Genomic DNA, 10,592 nt, shown 5'->3' with positions numbered 1-10,592 from the left:
GACTCGCCGAGCCCGGAAGGGCCCGGGAGGTCCCGTGACCGGACGCAGCCTTGGCGTCCGGCCCGCCTCTGCCGAAGCAGCCTAGGTACTTTTAACAGATACCAAAGGATTATGGGCCAAGAGAGAGCTTGTGGAAGACCACAGAATTTCTGCTGGTCTTGAGTCCCCATTTGTTGGTGGTCTTACCTTGAAACCTCTGGCAGTGATCAGCTGTTTTGCTTCCAGAGGAGGATGCAGAAAGTTTGGGTTAACTGAGGTTAAGATTTAGTCAGATAAGTATGTAGAGGGGGGTGAGTGCAAGGAGTTGTGGGTACTTGCAATGGAGTGATTATCATACAACAAATCTAAGCTAGATAAGAAGAGAAGTAGGCACAAGAATGAAAAAGAAAAAAAAAATAGTAGGATTAATGAACTGAAGTTCTTTTAAAAATTGTGGTATTTTTGCAGAGAGTTACTAGAGTAATTGAGAGAGAAAGTCAGGAAGTGGCGGTCAAAAAATAGAGTGTTTGAATCAAGGTTACAAGGAATATTCATAAAGCTGGTGATGGCATTATTTAAGGCATTGAAAATGGGTGTCTTGGAACCAGCAGATGGCATAAATGTTTACGTCACCAGACTCCCATATAGTCAAAACCGTGGTTCAAGTCCCAGACCCAGCAGCTTAAAACACACAGGGCGCAAATGTGTGTGTGCCCAAAATCCCAAGAGGAGACTGGAGAAGGGATTGCAGAGTGGTCATCCTCCCGGGGGTGGGGGGGAGGTGGTTTCTCGTGTTCTGTCTTACTGTCTCTTTGGCAAGTGCATGCACCCTATAGCAAAAATCTCTCTAAAAAAAAGAAAGAAAATGGGTGACTGGGTGACTCAAGTTCTAGAAAGGAAAAGATCACTGGTGATAGGATAGAAAAATGAGCTATTTCTTTAGAATAAATTAGAATCAACTCCTCTAAAAATTTTGATATATTTTACAAATTGTTCTCTGGATATCTTGTAGCAATTTATATTCCCACCTAAATGATGTGGCAATATGGATGTCAGCATTTACCCTGTTGACTTTTGCTCTTAGAGCCTTGGGAAATGAAAGATAACTTTTTATTATAAAGGGTTGGGGATTTCTGAATACAAAGTAAATGTTCGAGTGTTTGTTTTCACTAAATTGGGAAAGTATTCTCTCACCTTTTTGGTGGGACTGTAAATTAGCACCACCTCTATGGAATACAATAGAATAGTACTTATTCAATAATAATTTTTTTTTTTAAGTGCAGATATGCTTTGGCCCAGTATCTTCACTTATAAGAATTTATCATACAGGTAGAACGTATACAGGTGCAAAGATAGAGTGCCAAAAAATAACCTAAATGTCCCATCAGTAGGTCAGATCAGTTATGGTATGTCCATAAAATGGAATACTAAAAATGACTGAAAAGAGTGAGGCATGTGTCCTTGATGTTTTATTAAATAAAGAAGGCACAGCTCTCATCACTTCCTGGGCATTCTGTTACCTGTATATGTACATGTCTGGAAGGCAGCGTCAGAAACTGTACAGCTGCCTGGGAGGAGTGAACTAGTGCCTGGGGATATGGGTGGACTGTATATTTGTATCTTCTGAGTTTTTCTGTGTTTTTAATACTAAAATTTTGTTTTTGTAACATTTTATTAGCTGGAAAAATTATAGATGGCAACATTAATATTTTTTAATATTTTATGCTGTTGATTTTATAGCTTTTGAAGATGACTTTAGTCTGTTGAATACGAGTAAGTAATTAGCACCTTAGAATGGAACCAAAGTGGGGGCCAGACAGTGGTACTGTGGTAAAACAGGATACTCTGCAAGGCTGATTGATGTGGCAGAGTTTCAGATTCACATCTGGAGACCTTCCTGAGTACATCTGGGTTGCATGTGCCCATGATCAGTGACTAGCTGAGGCTGGAGATGGAGCATGTCATCGAGAACTTGTTTTGAGGGTGTGCGCTCTTTTCTTTGTCTCTTTTACCATTGGAAGAAATACACTTTAAAAAAAAAAAGAATGGAATGGAATGGAAGTAAAAATTTAACTACCTAACATGACCTTGTCATTTCAGTGCATTCAAACCATGTGGGTTTTGTTTTGTTTTATCATTAGGTATCATGACACTGTCCCCTTTTGATCAAATGAAGACTGCCTCCAACATAGGTGGATTTAATGCGGCAATTAAGAACAGTCCACCTGCCATGTCTCAATACATCACCGTAGGGTCCAATCCATTTACCGGCTTCTTTTACGCCTTAGAGGTATGAGTTTCATCACTAATCATGAGTAAGGCCGTTCTTGATTTTTTAACTCATGTACAGATTGGATCTAGTAATTTAGTTTTAGAAAGATTAAGTAGTTCATATATTTAACTTTTATTTGGAACTCATCTTAATCTCAACTAGCTTTCTTCTGAATTCTTTGGATGATCTGAAAAGGTACTAAAGTTCATGTAAAACAAACATCTTTGTTTCTGAAACTCTGAGTTCTTTGTCAGCTGAATTGCCTTTAAATACTAGTGCACTAGTCAGAAGCTCAGGGTTGCTAATAATGTCCACTCACCAGGGATTTGAGAAAATGAGGAATCGTAAAGGCAGATCAAACTGCCAACCACAGTTGCTACAAGTGGTGAAAATTACTTCCTAAATAGGGAAAAGTTAGGTGTTAGATTTGGCAGCTTTATTGTTCACTTAAAAACCAGCCTTCTCAGGATTGTCCAAACTGTCTTTTTTACTTTTGTTAAGCAAGCAAGCAAACAAAAGAAAGATTGAAAAATAGATAGTTAAAGGGACAAGAACCAGCTGTATGTAGATAGAAATACATAGCCCCGCTAGAGTAATGTCATCTTGCTGTCCTTGCTTAAATTTTATTTTAATTAAATGACCCTTTCAAGAGATAAATCCTAAAGATTTAAAAAAAAATCCTATGGATTAAACCTTTTTATTATAAAATAAAGTTTTACTGTACGCTTTGAAAGAAGCTGAGTTGCCAGTCAAGGCTTTGTAAGTTTTTATTGGATTGCTCCCAAAATAAACTTGTTTTTGTCCCTTCTAAAAGAAACTGAGTTGTACATCCAGGATCTACAACTTTTCAGAATTTTTAGAAATAATTCTTATTTAGAAAGTATGTCTTCTCTGTAAGCTACCAAGTTTTCTTTTTCAAATGTTCTGTTTTTCAGGGAAGCTCACAACCGTTATTATCTCACGTTGCACTAGCAGTTGCAAGTAAACTCACTTCTGCTTTATTTAATGCTGCCAGGTAATTACATAACAAATAAAAATTACCTAGTTTGTATCTAGCTTGGTTTTAATTTAATGATAGTCTGCTTTTTTAAAACCCTGGAACTTCTAGATGGACTCAAAATTTTCTTTCTCCTCAGTGGTTGGCTTGGTTGGAAAAGTAAGCACGAAGAAGAAACCGTCCAAAAGCACAAGCCGAAGGTTGAGCCAGCTACCCCATTAGCTGTAAGGCAAGTCTGTTGTGCTTTTCTCAAATTTTAGTATTTTTAGAAAGATGCTGTTAAATTTACAGAGTGCTTGGTTGACTTGTCAGTCTCATGAGTCCTTGGAGCTTCAGTAAGTTGTTAATGTGAGACATTTTCCCTCCACTGGAATGTGAGCTCTGTGAAAAGCTTGATTTTTTTCCTGTTCTGTTCACAGCTGTCTCCCTATCATATTGTAGGTGCTTAAGACATATTTCTTGAGTATGTTTTTTAACAAACATCTGTAAAGCTAGCATAAGTTGTAAAAGCATTAGTTGAGTGAAAGTTGTTGGAGTTCTTTCTTTAATAAGTTTAAATAATATTTCACTAAGGTATATAACCTAAGAAGTACCCAATGCTTCTTAAAAAAATTAAGCAGAAGCCTTGTATATTCAGATACTTTTCAGAATACTGGCTTCTGCTTCCTGCTTTCCTTCAGGAGTGTTTTAGGATATGTTACTTTATCTGGTACATTTTGGAAGAGGAAGACATGATTTTCTTGGTTTTGCTTTTACATAATTTTTTCCCCCCAGATTTTTGCTATAGGGCACATGTACTTGCAAGAGAAAGGGAGAGGGAAAGTGAGAAATCACCCCCTGGGGGGATGACCACACCGCAATCCCTTCTCTTCGCAGGATTTTGGGCATGTGTGCATATGCCCCCAGGGTGATTTTCAAGCCTCTGGATCTGGGACTCAAACTACAATCAGTCATGTGGGAATCCATGCCTTGACTGTCATGCAACCTGCTAGCTCCTAAATAAATTTTTATTACCAATATAAAATGCTTCCATGAGGGAAAATAGGACCCCCCTCACCTCTTTTAGATGTCCTTTACTTGAAGAGAGCCAACTAATTAACAGTTATGAAAATTTATGGGCCAGCCTGTGGTGTAGGGGTTAAGGTAGCTGGATCTCACATGACCAACTGCACAGTTTGAATCCCAAATCCAGTGGCTTGAGAAACATGCCAGGTGCATCTACATAATTTTCTTCTCTCTCTCTCTGGCAAGTACATGTGCCCTCTGGCAAAAATTTTAAAGAATTATTGAATTTATCTTCTTTTTTAAAAAGTTATTTGTTATTATTATTATTTCATTTGACCAGAGCGAGAAAGAGGGAGAGACAGAGATAGGGGGAAAGTGAGAAAGCAAAGCCTCCAGGTCTAGGATTTGAACCATGATTGGCCATGTGGGAATTCAGTGCCTTAACCACCACACCACCTGCCAGCCCCTGAATTTATAAGATTCTTTTCCATTTTATTTAAAAATAAGTATGTTTAACTTTTCCCACATTTCCTAAATTCACCCAAGAATCAAGAAATTAGTCAAATGGGGACCAGCAGTTAGCATAATGGCTATGTTGCTGGACTCCCACGTAGTCGACTGCGGTTTGTGTCCTGGACCCGGTGGCTTAAAACTCACGCTGGGCGCATGTGCGTGCATGCCCAAGATCCCGAGAGGAGAATGGAGGAGAAGGGATTTCCGTGTGACCATCCCCCCTGGGGGGTGATTTCTTGCTTTCTGTCTCTATGTCTCTCTCTGTCTGTCAGGCGAGCGCACGCGACCTATAGAGCGAACCCCCCCCCCCAAAAAAAAAAAAAGAAATTAGTCAAATGGTCTTATGTATCTCAAATAGATGTAACAAAATTTAAATGTTTTGTCTTGGAAACTTTTCTCAAAGTGAGCCCCTCTGGTCCTTTTTTCAGTACCTCTTCACTTTTTATTTTATTTATAGTTCTAATCAGGTTGAATATAGACCAGTAGCAGTTTTGAGATAACTGTTTAGAAGAAGGAAAGCTATTGTGCAGGCAGATACGTAGGTGTCAACAAGATACGATAACTGGCAAAAAGGAGACCAGTCTAGGAACAGTTCTTATCGTAGACTAATGATGCTTGTGTAGGAGCAAAGCATTCTAAATTTTAGTTGGTTGCGACAGTATTGTTTTCTATGGAGTGTCTTTCAGTCAAGGAAAGAGAAATTTATATTTGCTATTCTCTAAAAATAAGGACCAGCAGATGGCATAACGTTATGTCACTGGACTTCCCTGTAGTCAACTGCAGTTCAAGTCCTGGACATTGCGATTTGAAACTCAATGCCAGGTGCATGTGAGTGTGTGCCCAAAGAGAAGAATGGAGGAGTAGGGATTGCAGCATGGCCATCCCCACTGGAGGGTGATTTCTTGCTTTCTGCCTCTCTGTCTCTGTCTCTCTGGCAAAGCACACGTACCCTCTAGCAAAAATCTCTCTTAAAAAAAATGTGTGACTGGGACCAGCAGTTAGCATAACATCTATGTCGCTGGACTCCCATGTAGTCGATCATGGTTCTAGTCCTGGACCCGGTGGCTTAAAACTCAAGCTGGGCACGTGTGCGTGCGTGCCCAAGATCCCAAGAGGAGAATGGAGGAGAAGAGATTGCAGCATGGCCATCCCCACTGGAGGGTGATTTCTTGCTTTCTGCCTCTCTGTCTCTGTCTCTCTGGCAAAGCACACGTACCCTCTAGCAAAAATCTCTCTTAAAAAAAATGTATGATTGTGGATATCTATAGAGAAAACCTACATAGACTGTGTTTTATTTCTTTGATGTGTTTTATATTGCAAAATGTTGGGTCTGAAATTCAAAGTTTAAATGTATGTAAAAAACAGATTCAGCCTATCTTATTTATGCATTTCATTGTTCTATGTTTCTAGATTGGAATGTGATTTGAGTTTTTTATTTTCTTTTAAATATCAGATTTGGGCTTCCAGATTCTAGGCGCCACGGTGAAAGCATATGTCTGTCTCCATGTAACACACTTGCAGCGGTAACAGATGATTTTGGCAGAGTTATTTTGTTGGATGTAACTAGAGGAATCGCAATACGCATGTGGAAAGGTACTACCTTACAAATATCCCAAAAAAAGTTAATATACTTTTTTACCCCAGTAAGTTGAGCAACTTTATTATCCTTCAGCTTCTGGTTGATAACTGTTTAATTTTTTATATTTTCTTTTTAAAATATGAACTCAAATCAGCAGCATTTGACCTAGTAATCAGCCACTGTATCCTCCAAGTATGACCACCTGATAGGCACTTTTCTGCAGGTCTGCCTTAAGCACTTTCTTTGAATTCTCATTGTCATTGTCGGTTTCTGAATTCAGTTTCTCCTTCCTGCTACATTTATTCCTCTTCACTAGGCCACTTTGGAGCCAGATAGTCTCCTAAAATCTAGAATGCCAAGTCTTTCAAATTTAAAATAGCAAAACCTAGCAAAATCCATCTTTACAGACTTGACATCCATATCTTTATGCTTAAGTTAGTCTACTTAGTGTATAGGTAACTGTATCAGGAGTTTGAGTCAACTGCTAGTGACAAACCCAAGTGTAGGACTGATGTGATTTCACCACCATGTCCTCAGGAACCCAGTCTCCTTTTCTGTATCTTCTCCGCTGAAGATTCTCACAGCCAACCTTATCAGCATTCTAGGAAGGAAAGAGGAAAAGGAAAAAGAGAAGGTTACACCTGCCAACCGAGTCAGTCCACTTTGAAATATTTACTTTATTCACAATGTATTCATCAGGACTTACTGGCTTGATTCCACTTAACTATAAAAGAGACTTGAAAATATCTTTTATCTTTTTTTTTTTTGTCAGAGGGTATGTTTGTTTACTGAAAAAAAAAAAAAAGACAGAGAGAGACAGTAAAAGTAAGAAAGCATCCCACCCCCAACCCCATAGGCAGTGATCATGCACTGTCCTTTCTCCTCCTGTTCTCCCTCCTTTGGGATTTTGGGCATGCACACACATGCACACAAGGCATATGTGTATGTTTGTTTTTATTTTTTAAATAATTATTTTATTCGTTATTATCTTTTAAAATTATTTTATTTAACTTTATTTATTATCATTATTATTATTATTATTTTCTAGTTTGATCAGAGAGAGACAGAGAGCAGGGAGAGGGAGTGAGAAGGCAAGCCACCAGGTCCAGGAGTTGAACTGCGGTTGGCCATGTGGTCATCCAGTGATTTTAAACCACAATGCCACTTAGCAGTCCCTATTATTATCTTTTCTTTTTCTTCTTAAACATGCTACAGTCATCAGAAAGAGAGAGAGAGAGGGAAAAATGAAAAAGCAGGCTACCAGGTATGGGACTTGAACTGCAGTTGGCCATGTGGGAGTCCAGTGCCCCAACCACCATGCCACCTGCTAGTCCCCCCCTCAGTGTGATTTTTAAGCCATGGTATCCAGGACTCAAATTACACAATCAGCCATGTGGAATCCAGCCAGCTGCTTTAACCACTTTGGCACTGACTGGCCTGAAAAATCTCTTAACTGGGCACATTATCAACCCACATAAAATAAAATCTCCCTGACTAAGGAAGAAGAGGAGAATGTATTGTTTAAAATCATTGGCATGGTAACATGTTTGAAATATGTTAGCTTAGACAGCTGGTTGGAAATGAATATGGTGCAGTCTTTTCTGTAGTTTACAATGTGAGGATTAATGGATTTGAGGACAATAAATGACTCTAGACCAGACTGAGGCCACTCTCACCTTCCTTTCAAAGAACTCCCTCATGATAGAGTCTTTACCTGCCATCTGTTTTGTCTGCAGAGATAAGTTTCAGTGCTATAGATACGTCCTTTCTCCATGGCATTTGTCTTCTGAAATAATAAGAGAAGTAGTGTTCTCAGTGAGTGCGTCCAAAGTACAGAAGATTCTGCTGTACCAGTTGGCCCAAATCCACCGTGACCATCTTGTCACCAGAGTTGCTGCCTGTCTTTGCAGCTGCTGTGATCAGTTTCCTGTCTATTGAGTGCTGGGAAGAGAGGGGTCCATTGCGTGTGGGAGTGCTGCCCTAGAGTGGAAGACAGCACCCGCTGCTGCCTTCTCCATCACTGCTGCCCGTGGTTTCCTCTGTCTTCATACCACCGAGGGCTCAGTAGCACATCAGGCTCTTTATTCTGTATTTCGATTGGACTTTCATTTTAAATTCAAACCTGACAATCTCCCCAGAATTTTTTTAAAAGAAGGGAGTATTTTAAAGAAAGCGAAGGTAATAGAAGCCAGGACAGGCACTCAGGAATTCAGTGATATCTGTAATATTTTCTTTTTAAAGGAAAAAAAAGATGTGAAAATAGTGAAATATCAAGATTTGATAAGACTTGGTGATGAATTGGTTATTTGTTATCCTTTTCTGTTTAAGATATTTTGTGATTAAAAGATAACATTTCTATAGCTTTTCTAATGCCTCCCTCCTTTCAGTATCCTGGAGTGCTTCGGCTACTTCGGAACCTAGATTAATTAACTCATCTTTTCCTTTGTCTCCCAGGGTACCGAGATGCACAGATTGGATGGATTCAAATTGTAGAGGATCTTCATGAAAGAGTACCTGAAAAGGGGGACTTTTCCCCTTTTGGAAATACCCAGGGTCCAAGTCGAGTAGCTCAGTTTCTTGTAATCTATGCACCAAGAAGGGGAATTTTAGAAGTGTGGAGCACACAGCAGGGACCTAGAGTGGGAGCTTTCAACGTGGGAAAGCACTGCAGGTAAGCTGCAAACCCTGGCATTTTACTGGTTATAAAAGGAAATACAGCAGTGCTTTCATTGAAGCACAGCTTTTTATTAAAACTACTTATTAGATTGCTTGCTGTTCCAGAACTGTAATGTTCATTATTTTGTTTTATCCTGTGAGTGCCTTGTATATAATTAAGTATTAAATAACAAGCAAATGTTATTTAAAAATGCCAGGCTAGTCTACAGGATTGAAGTTAGCTTGGTGCTGCCATTTGTCCATTACTTATGCTTCAAGAGCTCTAAAGTAAAGATTCCTTCACATTCTCCCATTGATGATGTTAAGTGAAGTGAATGCTTTGTTTGGAATTAAAATGTAAACACAATTTATGTTTGTTTAATTCTCTTGAACCTTTTATCAAGGTACACTCAACTACCTTGCGTAGTCAGTCAACTACTGCTTTACTTGTTCTTTTGTTAATAGAATTTGCCTTATTAACGCTCCCAAATTGATAATAATGTAGCATTCTTAGCTACCCTAAAAACTTTTTGGCATTTTTCTTTTTTATAATATGTTTACCATATCGGTATGTGATTTCTTTAGACTACTGTATCCTGGTTATAAAATCATGGGCTTAAATAATGTAACCAGTCAGAGTTGGCAGCCACAGACTTACCAGATTTGTCTTGTTGATCCAGTGTCTGCAAGTGTGAAAACAGTGAATGTCCCTTTCCATTTAGCACTGAGGTAAGATTTATTGAGTGTCTACTGACTGATGTTCCTCTCCTAATTTTTTCTACTCCCTTAGTTTTTCGTGCTTTGTTTTATAATTATTGTTTCACTGTTGGTTCTTTCATCATTAGCTTGATAATCTTTTGTGTGCGTGTGTTTGTTATAGGGTGCATGCACTCACTGGAGAATGAGATAGAAAGAGGCGGGGGGGGGGATGAGAATTCCCTCCCCACCCCAGGAGGGATGGCCATGCTGCATTCCCTTCTCCTCCATTCTTGGGATCTTGTATACACATGTGTATGTACCTGGCTTGATTTTCATGCCATCAAGTTTGGGACTCAAACTATTGGGTTGATCATGTGGGATCCAGAGATTTAACCTCTACACCACCTGGTGGCCCCAAGATTGATATCTATAAAGATATATCCATAAAATGGAGAAGAAAGTTAAAGTGTTTCAGAATCAGAAGGAAAACATCTTACATTCTGTAAGAATTTGTTATATTTATTGTTTTAGTGATAAGAAGAGTGAACGAGCCAAGGACATGCACTTAGTGAAGAAACTAGCAGCCCTACTGAAAACAAAATCTCCCAATCTTGGTTGGTATCCTTTAATAAAAATAATAAAGTGTACTGTTTTGTCATTTTTTTAAATGAATGGAATATTCTGAGTGGAGCATTCAAAATACTAAAACACATCAATGAGTTATCTCAACTTCTTTTCAGAATAAAGTTAGATACAAGTAATCGCCTGTACTTTTTGTTGGAATTTTTCTGTAAGGATGACATGTATCTTCTAGGTGATATTAAAACTTATTACAATACTGTGAGAGAACCCAAATGTCCTTTAGACTGACTGATAGTAAAAATATATTTATT

At 38.7% G+C, this 10,592-nt stretch overlaps 1 protein-coding gene across 1 annotated transcript in view; it reads left to right on the top strand.

The window, feature by feature from the left end:
- The window catches only part of RAB3GAP2 (RAB3 GTPase activating non-catalytic protein subunit 2), a 102,193-nt gene that overhangs the window by 53,031 nt on the left and 38,570 nt on the right, over window positions 1-10,592 (top strand). The window contains 7 exon segments of the mRNA XM_006140235.3: window positions 2,121-2,269; window positions 3,187-3,266; window positions 3,388-3,477; window positions 6,220-6,359; window positions 8,800-9,016; window positions 9,586-9,729; window positions 10,231-10,313. Of these exon segments, the coding sequence (XP_006140297.1) occupies window positions 2,121-2,269; window positions 3,187-3,266; window positions 3,388-3,477; window positions 6,220-6,359; window positions 8,800-9,016; window positions 9,586-9,729; window positions 10,231-10,313 (903 nt within the window).

The sequence above is a fragment of the Tupaia chinensis genome, unplaced genomic scaffold, assembly GCF_000334495.1.
Source record: "Tupaia chinensis unplaced genomic scaffold, TupChi_1.0 Scaffold000026_1, whole genome shotgun sequence".
Taxonomy (NCBI): Eukaryota; Metazoa; Chordata; class Mammalia; order Scandentia; family Tupaiidae; genus Tupaia; species Tupaia belangeri.
This window is presented reverse-complemented; position numbering and strand designations above follow the sequence as displayed.